General features: G+C 43.2%; 4 protein-coding genes across 7 annotated transcripts; 2 read left to right on the top strand and 2 right to left on the bottom strand.

Moving 5' to 3' along the window:
* The first annotated feature begins 497 nt into the window (after positions 1-497).
* On the top strand, positions 498-6,467 carry LOC117897689 (annexin B9). Of its 4 annotated transcripts, none has more exons than XM_034806708.1 (5): positions 498-578; positions 2,696-2,750; positions 3,354-4,062; positions 4,127-4,308; positions 6,238-6,467. In XM_034806708.1, exons 2-5 carry the CDS (start codon positions 2,721-2,723, stop codon positions 6,289-6,291), a joined length of 975 nt encoding a protein of 324 aa, XP_034662599.1. In that variant the 5' UTR covers positions 498-578; positions 2,696-2,720; the 3' UTR covers positions 6,292-6,467. The 4 variants fall into 4 exon arrangements, with proteins under 4 accessions (XP_034662599.1, XP_034662598.1, XP_034662597.1 ...); XM_034806707.1 differs by lacking the exon at positions 6,238-6,467 and adding an exon at positions 5,746-5,970; XM_034806706.1 differs by lacking the exon at positions 6,238-6,467 and adding an exon at positions 4,658-4,738.
* LOC117897688 (uridine 5'-monophosphate synthase) lies at positions 6,268-8,693 on the bottom strand. The gene is made up of 3 exons (XM_034806705.1): positions 8,465-8,693; positions 7,880-8,396; positions 6,268-7,400 (listed from the first exon to the last, which is right to left on the bottom strand). The coding sequence occupies exons 1-3, from the start codon at positions 8,615-8,617 to the stop codon at positions 6,592-6,594; spliced, it is 1,479 nt and encodes a 492-aa protein (XP_034662596.1). The 5' UTR covers positions 8,618-8,693; the 3' UTR covers positions 6,268-6,591.
* Positions 8,694-9,497: 804 nt separating this feature from the next.
* On the top strand, positions 9,498-11,681 carry LOC117896573 (doublesex- and mab-3-related transcription factor A2). The gene is made up of 3 exons (XM_034804973.1): positions 9,498-9,919; positions 10,916-11,419; positions 11,475-11,681. Exons 1-3 carry the CDS (start codon positions 9,656-9,658, stop codon positions 11,679-11,681), a joined length of 975 nt encoding a protein of 324 aa, XP_034660864.1. The 5' UTR covers positions 9,498-9,655.
* Positions 11,494-16,835, bottom strand: LOC117896574 (hematopoietically-expressed homeobox protein HHEX). The gene is made up of 2 exons (XM_034804975.1): positions 16,246-16,835; positions 11,494-12,279 (listed from the first exon to the last, which is right to left on the bottom strand). The coding sequence occupies exons 1-2, from the start codon at positions 16,718-16,720 to the stop codon at positions 11,783-11,785; spliced, it is 972 nt and encodes a 323-aa protein (XP_034660866.1). The 5' UTR covers positions 16,721-16,835; the 3' UTR covers positions 11,494-11,782.
* Positions 16,836-18,345: the final 1,510 nt, after the last annotated feature.

Below are 18,345 nucleotides of genomic sequence, written 5' to 3'. Positions count from 1 at the left end.
TATAATGAACCCAAATTACTCATAATCTCAGTCAATTTTCCTTAGTGTCGTCATTGCTATGTAAACATCATTGTTATATTAAGATTCACGTCATGGTTATTACCTCAGCAGCTTCCGTTGATCTGGTGATTCATGCAGAGACAATACTCGTATTTGTCTAGAGCGTAGGAGAGCACGATTTTCCAATCTATGCGAGATCTGCAAAGACAGCTTTACACATATGTATGTATTTCAAAGAGCTTTATAATGCTGTTAATTGAGATGAATATGAGTGTGGCATATAATTGAATCTACTCTCATGTCAAAACCAGTGCAAAATCTAATATTTTCCATTTATTTAAGCTATGCCCCCATCAGACGCCAACTCACCAATACCCCAATACACGCTCTCATTCTCGCTCTCTCTTTTGGATCCCATGCACCGGCTTTTGCACTTCCAATGATTTCAATGGAAGCGGCAACGGCCCCACATTGACATAGCGAGAGCGAAAGAGAGCCCCACATATAAAAGTGACGACCGCGAGCGCCAACTGATTCAGTATTTTTTTCTCTCGCCTACAGTTCGCTTCGAAAATCTTGTACGTTAAAAATATCACTGGTAAACTTTTGTGTGTGGAATTTCTCTCCTAGATTGCCCATTTTGTTTGTACTCCGCTGTGTCCCGCCATTCGTATTGTCCAACCACAAACAAAACTCAAGTGCAAAAACAAACGAAAAGTGCAAAAGAAAGTGTATGATTTCGTATGCCAAGGGCATTGCTATATAATTACTATAATTCTGGGTGCGGTATCAAAGGAATTTATCTAGAGAACACACTTGTACGTGGCCACAACCTTGGGAGAGAGAGATGAAATCTCACAGTTATTTACTTTTCCATTGAATTTGCGCCGCCCCATTCAACTACAGTCCGATAAAAGGAGAGAAAAAAAAACACACTTAATTTGCTAGCCAAAGATGACATCATCAAATGGTGGGGGTCGGTCTCTCTCACTCTCTAACGCTTTGTGCTTTGCTCTCCTCTCCCAGCCGCAGACGCGTGTGACTTTCAGTTCATCTCGTTTCAATTGTACTTTATTTTACAGTTACTAAGAACAGAAAAAGAGACCAGAGACCTGTGGTTTATCCGATCTCTCTACTTAATTCAATCAACTTCAATTGAACACCCAGGAAGCTCCACACTACAGTCTGACACATTTGTGCAAGTGCACTAGAGACTTCCAGTACATAGTCGTGGCATTAGTCATATCGCATCGGATGTTGTCAAGTCACATTCCACCGCATGCAATTTTAGGTCGAGCAATTATACAGGTGTGCCCAATCAAGGTTTACTACCTTAACGACTAAATTACTCAAAATTTAGTCAGAAAATAAATTCAAGGTACAGTCCGCCCCAGAGTTGACTCTAAAGAAGTTGTTAAAAGTCGAGTAAGCTTTTGTTTATGAAATTATTCACACATTTTGAAACAAGTCACGAGCTAAACTACATATTTCCAGAGCTCTCTCTTTATAGGCCTCTTTTCAGTAGTTTTTTCTCTCTGCTGAACTCAAAAGTCGACTCCCATCTGAAGCTGCTTATTGACGTCACAGATCTCACGAGGCCATGATTCATTTTTTATGATCATTAGAGTCTATTTATAGAACAACGTCATGAATGACACAGTGGATGGATGTGTAATACATCCCCCAAATGAAGAGCATTCAAGTGGTCGTCTGTTGATTTTCCAGTTCTTCCAACGCTTCCAAAATTTGTTTGCCAGAAAGAACAATAATTTATGTGTCTAAAACAGATGTACATATGTACAATCCAGAACAACCGGTTCCAGCAACAATATCTTATGGCTGGTGCCCAAGAAAATTGTTGTTTGTTTATAGCTCTATGGCTTTCGGGCCGCAGAGGCGTTGTTGTTGATGTTTTTGGCCTGCTTTGGGGTGAGCACCGCCGCCACGTCTTTGCTTTTTTCCTTCAATGTTTTATTTCTGTTGAATCTTTTGTTGACTTTCTACTTTGGCACAACATAGGAATAAGTATTTCTGGAGCTATGTACATGTGCCGAGCCTTAGTTCAAAAATACCATTTATTATAAAGTTATTTGGCACTATTGATTTTCCGGCTTATATCAGCTCAAAGTGCCCAGATAGTGTCCCAGTTGACAACCCAACTGGTTATGTTAGCGGTGTGTGTTGGGCATAGTTTGTTGGCTGGGAGGCAGCATTTCCCTGAAGCTTTCTCTCTGGTGTCATGTCCGCAATGTGTTCCACAGCAGAACGGAATGAATGAGCTCATCCGTTTATATGGCCATTTCGTGTGGGTTTCTCGCTGTGGTCTTGCAGCCATCACGAAACAACAGACTTGTACAAACGCATTTAGTTATCAGACAAGCCCCAAGTCCCCATTTCCCTGACAACCGAACCAGTGAAAACTTTCACTTTCCTTTCCAGTTGTTCGTTGAACTTGCTGCGAGCTAGAAAAAAAACATCAGACATCAGACTTTTGGGTTAGGTAAAATCAATGGGGAAAAATGTTTGAGCCAAGCGTACGCCAAGCGGCGTATGCGTACTGGGCCCCCTCTCTAGGATGATGTCATAGGGCAGGGCAGCGGTCTTGAACTGGGACAGGTTCATGAGCTCTCACGATTTTGTGTTCTTGTACACATTAAACATTTAATAATTATGCTTTATTACATTCCATTTACAGATTTTCCACAAACAATCAAATCAAAATGAGTTCCGCTGAGTACTACCCATTCAAGGTGAGTTGAGAATGGATCTTAAACCTTGGTTATTGTTAGATAAATCATTAGAGAATTCGTAGCAGTTTTTTGTTTAACAACTCTACTACAAGGAAATCAGTTCCTTTTTAAACCAAAGTCCAAGACTTTCCTTTAATCTACAAACTTATAAATCCTGACCTGAATCAGATGATAACCAATTATCTGTAATTTACTGAGCCAATTACACGTTCATTAAAGTGTATAGAGTACTCGAGTATTCGAGATAATTTACTGAAAAACAAGCACTGACAGATACAGATAGGCCAGCCAGAGTTCGTTCCCTATCTATGTATTTCTTTTTGATAAGAGCTTGTCAGCAGTGCCAAAAAAGAAACAGAAAGCACCGCAGAGTATGTACAATACAATGCAAAATTAGCATAACAAAAGGAATAAGGCAAATAATTGCATATAGTATAAGTTCTTAGAACATTATTCTGCCTGAATGCTGAGTCAGAGAGCAGAACCTTTACGGGTATTACGTGCCTCACATAGCAAATAAACCCAATTGTTCCCGTCCCTCTGTGCTGTTGTATTACTCAGACTTGTTACTCACTTTTTGCCTTTTGGTTTATGTTTCTGTAGTGCACACCCACTGTCTACCCGGCGGATCCCTTCGATCCCGTTGAGGATGCTGCCATTCTGCGCAAGGCCATGAAGGGCTTTGGCACGGACGAGAAGGCCATTATTGAGATCTTGGCTCGTCGCGGCATTGTGCAGCGTCTGGAGATTGCTGAGGCCTTTAAGACCTCATACGGCAAGGATCTGATTTCGGACCTCAAGTCGGAGCTGGGCGGCAAGTTCGAGGATGTGATTGTGGCGCTGATGACACCGCTGCCACAGTTCTATGCCAAGGAGCTGAACGACGCCATCTCTGGCTTGGGCACCGATGAGGAGGCCATCATTGAGATCCTCTGCACCCTGTCCAACTATGGCATCAAGACCATTGCCCAGTTCTACGAGCAGAGCTTTGGCAAGCCCCTGGAGTCGGACCTGAAGGGCGACACCAGCGGACACTTCAAGCGCCTCTGTGTGTCCCTCGTCCAGGGCAATCGTGACGAGAACCAGGGCGTCGATGAGGCTGCGGCCATCGCCGATGCTCAGGCTCTGCACGACGCCGGCGAGGGACAGTGGGGCACTGATGAGTCCACCTTCAACTCGATCCTCATCACCCGCTCGTACCAGCAGCTGCGTCAGATCTTCCTCGAATACGAGAACTTGTCCGGCAACGACATCGAGAAGGCCATCAAGCGGGAGTTCAGTGGCTCTGTGGAGAAGGGTTTCCTTGCCATTGGTGCGTATTTTATTAGACTCTTGACTGTTTGAATTCTTTATTTATGCTGCCATTCTACCCATAGTCAAGTGCTGCAAGTCCAAGATCGATTACTTCTCGGAGCGCCTGCACGATTCCATGGCTGGCATGGGCACCAAGGACAAGACGCTGATTCGCATCGTGGTCAGCCGCTCGGAGATCGATCTGGGTGACATCAAGGAGGCATTCCAGAACAAGTACGGCAAGAGCCTGGAGTCGTGGATCAAGGTAAATACCGATTTTTATTATGCCTTTAAACTAACTCATTTAATTGTGTCGAGCACGAAAACAACACTCCATTGAATGCGTAACCATCAGAGAGAAATTATAAACAATCCATCCATCACTTAGCTGCCTTTTGCGTGCTGTTCTACTCTTTTCTTTTCAATGCAAAAACCCCTCATAAAAACATTCTGCTGCAACCGCAATGCATCGAAATATGTACAAAAAATATTCTGTTGAATCTCTTTTATCCCAATGCTTTCCCGCAATGCCATAACTTTCCACTAAACATGTTTCTAATTCATTTGTGTGCATAAAAAAAAACATTAAAACCTGGCATATTCTATATTTTTAGGGCGACACATCTGGCGATTATAAGCGTGCCCTATTGGCCATTGTTGGATTCTAGAAAAACAGAAACCCCCAACCAAAAATCAGAAATCAAGCTCCAACAAATACCTTTTTCACTGTCGTCTGTTCCATGCCTTAAGCTTATCTATCTACTAAATACACTTAATAGAATGTACAAAATGAAAGAGAGAGAGAGAGTTCAGATATATCGAATAGTTGACACTTTTGTGTAGATTTTATACTGGAGCATGATTTTTTTCGAAGATGAAGACGACTAATGTGCATTGCATTTAAGGCCCGACAGAATCAGATTTAGAATCGAATTCAGATCTACCGTCTCTCGCATCATGTTAATTATTATACATAAACTATGCACGAAACATGCACATAATTTTATCTTTATACATATATATATAACATTTGACTATGTTTTATGCTATGGTTTTGTTTTTTGTTTCTCGAGTCTCATTTGCTATTTAAATCGTTAAAAAAAACGCAACAAAATAAAACAAACAAAAAAAAGTTGAAAAAAAAGATATAAAAATTCAATTTGAGTTTCTGTTAGCTGCGCAGCACTGCTTGTCATGTCACTAACAGCGCTCTGTTAGTCGCTTAACACGTTTCATTAACTTGGGCAGTGGTTTTTCAAGGCATATACTTAGAATGTGATTTTTCGTGTGTGGAAGAAGAAATGGCTAAGCATTTATATATATTCCTGATCAGTAAAACATACTTGAAATTCGAATTAAAAGTGAGCTCAAATCGTGCACACTGCTTGCGTTGCTGGCAGCTTATGTTAATTGACACTGCTTACTGGCATGTCAGTTACATGTCATGTAGACTTCAGATACATGTTGCTGAACCACTTGCTTAGTGCTTAAGCAAAAAGCAGCGCAGTTATTTATCGCTCTCAGATCATGAATATATGTGCTAATTCCACCACAAATTCTTATACACCATTTTAACCTATAACCTTATCCGTCAAAGACTTACTTAAGGCTTAAAGCCCAAGTCTTAAGCAATGTATACAAAATAAAATGCTCTGATATTTGCTCTTTTCACGCTTCTATCTTTCCTGCAACACAATCACAGGAGGATGCTGAGACCGATATTGGATATGTGCTAGTCACACTAGCGGCTTGGTAGAGCGGATCCAGCCAGCATACAGATACATACAACCAGATTTAAAACCTCCCCCCACCCAACTGCTAAAATAGAAAATGCCAAAAACAGAACAAAAATGTTGCATTTCGAAGAACAAAATCAGAAAACCAATGAAATTATTTATGTAGTTCTCTAATTCCAATTGTAATTCTACAAGAAAAACGCCCTTAGTATTTCCTCTGTGCAATCTAACGTCTAACGTATCGTCTCTTACTCGATTATACTGATTTCTTACGTGTGTTTTATTTTGTATACATGTGTTTCTTTTTTGTGAAATAATTCAGCATTGTACTTGGTATATATTATACATATATAGTTTTGTGCTTGTGCTATTAACAACAATAAAGTTTGCTTAGTTCGATGGCAAAACTAACTACGTAAAATTCAACAATGTTCTCCTACTCTCGATTTCATTTACAGGATGATATTTCCGGCGACTATAGCTACGTATTGCAGTGTCTGGCTTCCTACTAGGAATCAGATAATAATTATTATTGTTATCATTTCACACACACACACACATCGATTGTTGTAACTTTATCTTCTATTTGTTGTGACTCTTAGCTTAACATTGGATACGTTTTTCCTGTGTTTTGAAAATTCTTATCTAGAGTTCAATTCAATTCATATAAATGCATTTTAAAATCATGAAACGAATTTGTCTTTTTGTTGTGCTTAAACTTAGTTTTAACCAAAACCGAATGTAGGGGGAAAAAATGTTCTAATCAAATTCAAATACGGAATGCTGGGATGGGGTTAGCCTCTCTGTGCCTACTACTTGGCCACGCGATCCTTGTATGCCGCCCACAGGCGATCGCGATAGGTCTGAGCCGCCTGCTCCACATTGGTTGCCTGCAGAATGCCGCGTCCCACCACACCAATGTCTGCGCCACGCTCCTGAACCACATGCTCGGGCGTCTGGTACTGCTGTCCCAGCTTGTCCACACTCTCGTCAATCTTCACGCCGGGCGTCAGCTGCAGCAGTCCGGGGAAGGCGAACGTCTTGGAGGATTGGCACACCACGCCGGCCACAAAGTCCACGTCAGCACCTTCCGTGGCTATCTTGTTGCTGTTTTCCTTGTACTTGTCATCGATGAGATTGCCACTGGCCGACATCTCGGCTAGGAGAAAGACACCACGCTCCTTGCTGGCATCAGGGCCCAGAGCCGCCTTCAAGCCTTGCAGAATGCTGCGACCAGGCAACGTGTGCGCTGTGACCAAATCCGCCCAGCTGGAGATCTTGTAGATGCCCTTGGCGTACTGCAGGGAAACGGTGTTGCCAATGTCCGCAAACTTGCGATCCTCCATGAGCAGGAAGTTGTGGCGCTTGGCCAGCGACTGCAGGTTGGTGATGAAACCCTCGCTAAAGTCCTCGACAATGTCCACGTGCGTCTTCAGCAGGCAGATGTAGGGGCCGCACTTGTCGGCCACATTCAGGATGTCATCGGCCTTGGTCAGATCGGCGGCCAGGCAGAGGTTCGTTTGCTTGCTGGCCATCAGGTTGAAGAGCCGCTTGGCCACCGCACTCTTGGCCAAGCTGGCGCGACTCTCGTAGGTCAGTTTGGTGCGCTGCAAGTCATTGGCTGCGGAAGAAACACAAAAACGTTTGAGTATTTTTAGTATCAGCAGAGAGATTGCCATTGCCTTTGCCTTTAAATAGATTCAGTTGGAGAGGGTCTTTGGCACTCGATTAGCTGATAAGCTCGTGACATAATTCATTGAACGCTTTCTGCCATCACGTGCCCGGCTTTAGGTAGCCTCAAACTTGATCTTCCAGCGCTCTACTAGAGGCAGTCTGGAAACCAGTTGGGGAACCGCTTTTATGGCGGGCTGTATAACAAAAATATTCATATCAAAGGGAAAATAAAAGCTAATTTAGGCGGTGGTTTATGGCGCGTCCCTAATTGAATCAGACAGACCGAATGGGGACTCGTGGCCTCTGGGCAATCAAAGTTCATTGGGGCCCGACTAGAACGAACATGCGCGAGTTTCATGGATTCCATTATCTTTGCCATATCTGCGGCGGGGCTTTGGGGGAAGCTAAATTATAGAGCATACACACCTCCGACAACATCGGGCTTATCGCCACCCACGAATGTGCCATCGCTGTTAATCTGGACGGCGGCAATGTACTTGGCCACCGCGTCCACCGTCGACTTCTCGATGCGTCCCGCCACATGCAGCGTGTTCAGCAGGAAGGACAGCGTGAAGAGGGAATGCATCTTGACGCCGTGCTTGGCAATGTTGGCCACGCCGCCCTGCTCCCGGTCCACCACCACAACGGCGTCGGTAACCACAATGCCCTCGCTCTGCAGATCACGCACTGTTTCCAGGATGCTGGAGCCCGATGTGACCACATCCTCGACAATCAGACAGGTGTCACCGGCATTGAAGATGCCCTCGACGAGCTTCTTGGTGCCGTAGGCTTTGGCCTCCTTGCGGCGCACCAGCATGGGCGTGCCCTGCTGCAGGGAGACGATCGTGGCCAGGGGCAGCGCCGTATAGGGTACACCGCACACATGTTTGGCACTCAATTTCACCTCCTTGATGTGCTCCACCAGCAAATCCGAGACGGTTTGCTACGAGAATTAGGTACAGACATTAAAGATGATATCACGGCCACTGCCACACACGCACAAACACTCACCATCACATCCGGATAGCTGACAATTACACGTAGATCAAAGTAAACCGGCGAATTGATTCCCACCTTCATCTTGAAGTCGCCGAATTTGAACGCATTGATCTCAAACAGCTTGAGCGCGAGCGCCTTCATTTTATCGGACCCCTGTGCAACCATTTTCAGCGGCTGTCTGTATTAACTTAGTTATTTAGTTTAGTTTATGGTTTACTTCTTGGTACACGTGCTAGCCAGTGTGACCGCGGAAATGGTCAGACCAAAAATATACCTTCTCATTTAAAAAATATACCGCAAATATTCATATTCCTCGATTTTGATGTTCTATTTGATTTTACTAGCTTCCAAAGACTTTTAACTCTGAAACAATAACTTAATCAGATTGAAGAATTAATTTTGCTTATTATAAATACTCGTTTTTATTGGATTGTATACCTTATGACCTTATATTTTACAAATTTGTATTTTAATTATTCGTTAAAATCACCCCCTCTGGAGGCATGGGAGTTTTGTCTTTTGTATGTAAATGTATGTAAATTATTAACAGAGCCATGCTAACTGATAACATTGAATAATTTGAAAAATAGCGCGCAAAACAAAAGAGAAAAAGTAATTCTATTGTTTAGCTAGAAAGAGCTAATTTGGCTTGGAAATATCGGTAGGGTTGTATCGATTTGGCTCTTGGCTAAGGTGTGACCATCATTTGAGCTTAGAGGAATGCTCTGGTATTTTATTATAACTTATTTGGCGCCTATTTGAATGCACATTAAGTGATATTCAGAATTTACTTTTAAAATGTGTTTCTTCAAAAGGTTTCCTGCTATAACTATTCAATGCAAGCTATATAATATTTTGTTCTCACAATGGGCAGTATAAATACCTCTGAATATTTGCTCCTCCTACAACACCCCCTTCCTGAGTCTTGTGGGTGGAGTCCGAATGTGAAGCAACCACCAATCGAATCGAACAGAACCTGGCAAATCCTCGCAAAGCCAAAGCGCCTGCGTAAGTCAACAAAGCTTCAGCATCAACTTGGCTTTGAAACAATTCGAAATCCTGGTTCCAAGTGTTTCCAAAATTTAGTTTCTTTTTCGCTAGCCCCCAACAAAGCCACAAAATATCTCTCTATCTCGAAGCCGCTGCAACTTCTTTGGTCAATTATCTGTTTTAATTGAATCTTTTCCACGGCTACGCTACGCCATGGCCAGTGTCAGTGATGATTCTATACAAAGTGAGGTGCCCAGCAAGCGTTCTCGTTTGGCTGGCTCCAGCGCCAAAAGCCTCAAATTAGTTGAGTCCCAGCAGGGTCCGAAGGTCGCGAATCGAGTGCCCAAATGTGCACGGTGTCGAAATCATGGCATTATCTCGGAGCTGAGGGGCCACAAGAAGCTCTGCACCTACAAGAACTGCAAGTGTGCCAAGTGTGTGCTGATCTTTGAGCGGCAGCGCATTATGGCGGCACAGGTAAGCGGGGGATAACGGGGGATATAAGTTATAAGCGACTCAGTGGCTTAGCTAAGCCAATCTGGAAGGAATACTATCCTCAGTACACGAAATTTGCTTATATGTATGTACCTTCCTTATTGAAGATCAAAGTTATTCCAAAATTTCCAATTCCAACTTCAACGTTTCAAAGAATTCTGTTCGGTGCAGAGCCACGCCCACTAGCTGCTTAACAAATAACATTATTAGCCTTTACCTTGCCCTGCTTAACTCTTCTAAGCGCTCTCTTAAAGCTGTTTATACGTTATCGACATTTCCATGCTAGCTTATCCATGCTGCGCTCTGCCAAAGGATCGGCAATGCAGTCAACTTATGCGAAGCGCAAACAAAACTGCTTGCAATTTGATTTGAGTTGAAGAAACTTCTATGTTGGAATTTAATTCGTGTTAGTATTCAATCCGATTAATTCTTCGGCCATTTGGGGGGTAAAAACTAAAAGATTTAACGCCAATTACAATTAAATTCAATCAGTCATTGCCACCGAATTCAATTTTTGGCTGGAAAAGAATTACTCCTACACCCTTCATATTGTCTTTAGATTAAATGCTAGCCAATGCTCTAATTTGAAACACAAATACCCGATGGGCAGACACCCCCAAGCCAGCGGAACACAAACAACCAATGAAATGGAATACTTAGAACAGATTTAGTTGGAAAATAAAACCAGTTCTGGTTCTATCTACGAGTCCTGACGATTGGTGCTCCCGCTGATGATGATGGAAAGTTGTCAAGGCGTAAGGAACAAATCGAGCAAAATATCCGCTTACCAAAACTGTTTGCACAAGTGTGGCCTGGTCTCGCATTTCATTAGGGCAGCAGGAAGGGGGAGCATTTGGATGTGTGATACCCCAAGGAATTGCTGAGGCTTTTGTTTGTAGTAAAGTCAAATAGAAGCAGTCAGAGAGAGGAAGATGTTCACTTGTCGCATATTAATTTCAATTGTTTGATGGCCATCAGGTTGCCCTGAAGCGCCAGCAGGCGGTGGAGGATGCGATTGCCATGCGTTTGGTGGCCAACAAAACGGGACGCTCCATCGATGCACTGCCGCCGGGCAATATCTTTGGCCTGACCGTCACGCAGCCAAGTTCGCCCCGACAACTGACGGAAGTTGAACAGCTGGAGAAGCAGTCCATGACAGAGGAGAGACAGCAGCAGCAGCAGCAGGAGGAGCTTTGTGAGCCGCCGGCTGTTGCTCAAGATTTGAGCGCCACCCGACGGGAGAATGTCTCACAGACTGCCATCGATATGCTGGCGCAGCTTTTTCCCCAGCGTAAACGATCTGTTCTGGAGTTGGTGTTGAAACGCTGCGATCTCGATTTGATACGCGCCATAGAAAATGTCTCACCAGCGGCAACGGCGGCGCCCATGGATGTCTCCAAGTCCCAGGAGACTCCCATGCCAAGCCTACAACTGGCCATGCCACAAAGAAGCAGCGCGTTCAGGCCGGTTATAGCGGAACAGGTGAGTGTTGTCAGGCAGAAAAATAACTTTAGGCTTAAGCTGCTACTCCTTGCAGTACACAAACAAACCTTTGATGGAACTAAAGCCTCCAACTGCCGCATTTGGGAGCAACCCGTCGGCAGCAGCAGCGGCTGCCATCTGTGCCTACCCCAAGTGGTTTGTGCCGCTCTCCTTTCCGGTGACCATGGGCCACCTCTCGAACCTGGCACCGCGCTGCACACTGCCAAATTGCGCCTGCCTCGACAGCTATCAGTTCCACTAGGATTGGAGTTCCCTTATTATAATTGAAATAAATTTATTTAACCTAAATTATAACCAAAAACTATCTTATGAGTAAGGTACCCCCCTGCCAATCCACCAACTTCACTTTCCCACTGGCTCGGCTAACGTTTCCGCCGGCTCCTCCTCATCGTCGTCATCCTCATCATCCTCCGACAGATACATGCGATCCTCCTCATCGCTCTGTTGCCCGCTGGCACTCCGACGGCTGCTTAGAGTCAATGCTGTGCCATAGGTGGAGCCACTGCTGCTGTTGGAACTGGGCGCCGTTGAGCTGGCTCCTGCCACCGCCGATCCACTGCGCTTCGTGAGATTTGCACGTCGCCATTTGGCACGTCGATTCTGGAACCAGGTCTTCACCTGGCGATCCGTTAGCTTCAGCTGCAGCGCCAGATGGCGGCGTTCCTCGGGCGACAAATACTTGGAGCTGGCGAAACGGCCCTCGAGATTTTTCGTTTGTTGCGACGTGAAGCGGATCTGGCCGCCCTTGCGCTTCACTCCAAAGTTGGACATGTAAAAGCTGGCCGCTGGATAGGCATTGCAGTAGAGAGCGGCTGCAGCGGAGGCCGGATTGGGAAAGCCTATGAAAGAGAGATAAAAAGAGAAAGCAGAAAGAGAACGGTTTAGTTGGAGTCATGATGAGAGAGCGCTTTGACGCAATTTTTGATGCGAGAAAGAGGAGACAGAGAGAGAAGATGCAGGAATAGAATGAAGCTTTTGGGTGTTAGTTTTTGGATGGCTACCGTGGGGCTATTTATGGGAATAGCTGAGGTAAAGTTTCAGATAAGTACAAAGTAAGTACCGGTACTGTTTCAGGCTACCACTTTCCATACAAAAGAGAGAGAGAGAGAGTGGAGAAAAGGAACGGTTTTGTTCGCGCATGATGAAATTATAAAAGATGAGAGAGCGCATTGACGACGAAAGAGAGGAGACAAAGAAAGATATATATAGAGGAGGTACATAAGAGCAGATTAACTGAGGAATAATAACTGGAATAGCTGGAACTGGAATAACTGAGCTTAAGTTCCAGATAGGTACAAGGTGAGTCCTGTCCTGTGTCTGGATACAACTTTCTACACAAACTCTTTAAAAATCCACAAAGGTCTTTCTAATATTTATATCCTTATTTATATCTGTACTTATCTGATATTAATGTAATTTTATAATTATATCCAATATTTTATGGATATTATTCTCATATTCTCTTTGTGATTTTCTAAACACATACAATATCCGTGCCAAAATTCCTCATAAACCTTTGCTGGAACTTCAGATACAATTTCTGCAACTAAATATGACACTTGGAAACAACAATTTCTAGACAGTTCTCCTAATTTCACAGGCAAACATTATCTTTTAGATATAAATTGGAATACTCATTCAATTTCGATTGGTTGCTACAATTGCTCCGATTCATTCCCATTATCTGGCTGCGTCCCACTCTATCGTACAGCTCCCTTTTATCAGACAGTAATCAGACAACAACTATTCCAAGTTATACATGTGTATTGGATTGGTAGTGTGTATATCAGTACCGCGGGGGCATACTCGTATGTCAACGCCCACTTGTAAGTGGGCTGAAAAAACTTGGACGCCATTGCGAAATTAATGAAATCAGAAGTTGAGTGGGTCTTCGGGCTGCCAGGGGCAATTGAGCGGAATCTATTGCTGGTAATTGAGGTTCGGCTACCGGCAACCGACACCCGACAAGCAATCCGATTGTACGAGTACTTCGTGTATGCGTACATGGCGGTGCTCCCCACTCGAGTGCGACTGATAACGCGTCGTGCTTCCTCTCTCCCGCTCCCCCCCTCTATCTATCTGCTGTTGACGTAACGGAAATTCGCACTTGTCCAAAGATTTAAATTGCGCTCATTCAATAATTCTGATCTAATCTGATATTTTGGGACTCAATTACCTCATAACATAACCCTAGACACGTATCAAAGATAGGACCTGCCATCCAGTATATGCCTGCTCCCATATATTGTGCCAATATATTAGTAGAAATTGTAGAAAGTGTCATAAAAACAAATGGCGCTCATAATTTAAATCATTACAAATACGCTTATTAACGTTTATTTTTATTAAGTGGCGTATACCCGCGATAAGCTCCGTGCGGTCTGCCGTCTGCCCCTTCTAAAAAAAGATCTATCCATACCCCCGTAGACGGTGTGCTTTTTTAATCGTTGAAAATTGAATTTGTTATTATTTTATAATGTGTATGTCCAAAAAAAACCAAATCATATCAAGCACTTGTCGTGCCATATGCCCATACCCCTTCCAGCAATCCGGGGGCGAGCGGACGCCGTCCATCGACAGCGGACGACGGAGCTTATCGAAATCAAATGGCAATTGTCGCCACAAGATGATGGACAGCGCCTATTAATCGCCTCTAATAGCATTTTTCGTTTAGATAAGCCAACACAAATCGGAAATCAAAATGGGCATGCGAATGGATGGGCATTGCAGGGGCAACAAATTGGTCAAACCGAACTTGGCGATGCTCTATCGTGTCGGAAGGTATCAAGTTTCAAAGAGCAATATAAATAAGTAAAGAATTTGGATTAATATAAAATATGAGAGCTTTAAAAAGAAGGAAAGATCCACGAGGAAAGATATGGCAAAAGAAAAATGGAAGCACAAATATCAGGAATAATATAAAAGTAGTCCAAAAGTATTGCATCATTAGGAACTATTACAAAGCAAGACATTTTCCAAGTGATTCAGTTTATTATAACAAAGAAATTAAATGATTCAGAGACTGTTACTTATTAATTCTATATTTCATATGTGTCCTCAACCCTAATCATTTCCCACAATAACTACCAGCAATCAGGGGGAATTTTCGTACACAAAATGCAGTCATAAGTATATGGGAACCAAACTTGTTTAATGCTTTCCCATAACTGCCAGCACATTTCACTACATAAATCCTTAATCTTAGTTAATACCTCACCTTATATGTATTTTTTTAAATTCTAGAGAGGCTTGCAATTGAATGAATGCATTCAAACAGCTCAATTTCATCACAATACTCGTAATCCCCCATAGATAGTCCCCAACAACTGTCACTTGGATTCCCAGCAATGACATATACCCCAAATATAAATGCATTGCTCTTACGGCTTCTGATCGGCTCTCACCTCAATTTCAAATATTTGTCATTTTGATAAGGCAGCCGAAAAAATATTTCGAATGTTTGTGCAGAGTTAGGGGAAGAATTAGGGCGGCAACTTTATCAGTCGTCCCACTGTTTCAGGCTGAGTTCTACAGGGTAGAGGTGGGCGTGGGTTGTTCTACCGTTACATTGCACTGAAAATGCAAGCTGAGGGGAGTCTGATGAGATTTCAAGTGGCATTGGCGCCAACACTTGACTTTGACAAACATCCAACAGGGCAGGGCAGGGCACACACATTAATCATGTTTATGGCCCACATTTTGTGTGGGATCCGATCATCATTGTAATATTTTTTGGTAGCTTGAACAGTGCTGCTCATTGAACATTTAAGGCTCTATTTAAATGAGGATTTTTACATATTTTTAGATTAATTCCAGCAAGGTCAATCAATTTCCATATGTCAGTTGGATGTCAGGGATTATGCCTCAAGTTCATTGACTGTCCCAGGGGTTGCACTTTAATCCCCACTGCCGAATTCCGTGTGAAAGTTCAACAGAATATATGTCTTTGATATTTCGTAGAAGCCTTCCCAAGTTTCCTCATTTCGTAGCCAAACTATTCATAATTTTCGGGTACACATTTGCTCATATCTTGATGGGATTAACATATCACTTGTTTATGAATGTATGTACTTATAAAGTTGCTACATTTATCAGCATGTTTAGCCCCTAATTGATAATTGTATCGCTCATTCATTCATGATATATAATGTGACTGTGACTCATATCCGGTATTTCATAATTATGTATGACTGAATGCTAATATTGAGTGGATCCCAAAACCTTTGGTCCGATTTCTATAGTCGGAGGGAATTTTGTGTTACTAAGTGTCAAAGTTCAATGGGAGGATATATGGCCTGAATGGTTAAAGTTGGTACGAACTAAAGATTATGTAGAACACGAATATGTCGAGTAAACCTTGAGAAATCTTCAGTAATAAATATGTTGTCTCTTGTGTCAGTCTACCCATTATATTTAGAAGATCTTCGAGAGCTGCAAGATGGATGAAAATCTTTCTACTTTTCGTCTAGTAAGCCTTGTGAGCTCTAGAAAGTTTGTATAAGAAATTTAGAGCCTATTAAGTTACTCTTGCAATTCCATTTAGAAGATCTTGGAGATGTTATTATACTTAAGTATAAATCCTCCCAGAACCTTAAAATATCTTTATCTTAATTTCTTTTAAATCGAAAATCTGTTTACATATTTGCAGTTCCACCTGAAGCACATTAAACAATACTTCTATTAATTCTCTGATAGATCATCAAGTACAAATATACCACAGCTATGAATTCTCTCTGTCTTTTTACCATGTATTCCTTAATTAGCCCCTACTATATTTTAAATTAAATCTCCAACCTTTCACTCACCTTCACAATCCATGGCAAATGGACTATATTGATCACAATAGCCCGTGGGTTGGGCGGCGGCTGCTGCGGCTACGGCTGCCGCCTGGAAGTGGGGCATGAAGAGCGAGGGATTCTTCTGTAGATTCAGCATTTGCTGGTAGAATAGCGAGGCGGGATCTGGATAGATGGGATTGAAGCGCAGCGTCGTGGGCGACAGCACCTGACTGGACTCCAGATTCTTGAGGGCATATTGTGCGGCAACAGCCTCGCGGGATAGATCATAGATGGATGCTGCTGCCGCTGCGCTGGTTGGTGGCGAGGCAGTGGCCATGCTGGGTACAGCTGTTGCCGCCACAGGACTGTGTGGGGAAGAGCGACGCGATTGGGATCGATTTGTGGCGATTTCCGCAGCGGGACTGTGACTCGTGCGCGTCTTATGATCCAAGATGTTGTCAATGGAGAAGGAAGATTTGCTTGACTTGGTGCCAATATCCATGTTGATGTTAAGTGTGAGTGGGATCCGTATACGTATAGAGCACCGAACGATCAGAAGGTACGAAGCGAAGCGACTGCGTTGGCCGCAGGCGATGAACTAATTGATGAACAGTAGAAACCAGCAGCAGAAACCCAGGGCCCAATAAATTGTACTAAATCTGATTTCACAGAATATAATAGATTGTACATATAATGTTGTGCTAATGGGTAGATATCAATATTAACAATAATAGAGCGGTATGTAGATATGACACAAACACACACACACACACACACACACACACAGAGAGAGAGAGAGACAGAGAAAACCGATATAGATAATGCTCGAGAGCGCGAGCTACCATCGGGCTACCATGATAAGCGGCATAGTTGGTTGGTGGTTGAATGGTTGAAGGAGGTGCTCGCTCGGCGCTCCAATGGCTCGATGGCACTCCACTCCACTCCAATTCCAATTCCCCCGCACAATTTCCAATTGTAGACAACGACGACAGCTACGACAACGGTCGAGATACCGTTACCCGGCGCGGCCTCTGTTTTGAGTCCCTGTATACACCCAATCGGTGGGCGGCGATCCGATCCTAGCAGTCATATAAATCAAAGCGCCTCCATACCAACACACACACACCCACCGCACACCCCGCTCGCTAGCGTTTGCTGCAGACGGCCCACACACCTCCCTCAAATTGCGACCATTCCTGCGCGTGTCGGTGCGTTTGATCGAGTAATTGTTAATCACCCCGTTATCGGTTCGAGCTCCGGCTTTTTTTTCGTTTCTCTGCGTTTGTACTACTGTTGAATTGTTCTTTTTGTTTTTGCTTTGACTAATTGTTGTTGTAAACAAATTAAAATTACACACTTTACACTCTCTCTTAAGTTGGCAGCCTCTCTTCGGTCGCAGGTACCAACGCTTTGATCAAGTAACTGTAAAGATCCGCTCTCTTAATTGCGCGCTCTCTGTCTCTCTTCTGCATGCGTTTGTCTAACTGTTTTGTTCGGTGAGAGAATTCGGCATATTTGTGTTGGGTTTTTTTTTTTTGGGGTGTAAGTGAAGTGGAGCTGTACCTCCTTATCAGCGCTGTACTCGTACTCGGGCTCTCCCCCTTAAAGCCTCCCAGATGATGGATTACTTTTGATTTCGGCATTTGCTTTGGCGATAAAAAAAACAAACCAAAACTAACTGCGTCTACTCATATAAATGCTTCTAATTGTTGTTATTGCTGTTGATTCAACAGTTTCAACAGATAGATACCACTCTGATATTGTTTTTCAGGTCGCCCCCGAATTTATCTTCTAGATAATTTGGCAGGGGGCGTGTTCACAGGGATAGGATAATGATGATATTTGGATGTTTTCATTTCACACGGTGGAGCCCGAACACTCTCTAAGAAGTACTAGATCTCACTCAAGGTACAATATTATGCGCTCTTTGGACTGTCTAAACTCTCGAAAAAGATTTACCTCAATGACTCAATTTGGTTTGATTTAATACCGATTGGGTTCCCTAGAAACTAACTATGATTGAGCCAATTTAGAAATAGATTGTTGTGGGGCCAAAGAGCTCTGAAACAGGCAATGAAATATACGCAATCGATTGCCGATTAAGTTTATATGAATGATTCTAACAAA

The sequence above is a fragment of the Drosophila subobscura genome, chromosome O (assembly GCF_008121235.1).
Source record: "Drosophila subobscura isolate 14011-0131.10 chromosome O, UCBerk_Dsub_1.0, whole genome shotgun sequence".
Classification (NCBI taxonomy): Eukaryota; Metazoa; Arthropoda; class Insecta; order Diptera; family Drosophilidae; genus Drosophila; species Drosophila subobscura.
Note: the sequence above shows the minus strand (reverse complement) of the source record. Positions and strands in the feature narration are given on the sequence as shown.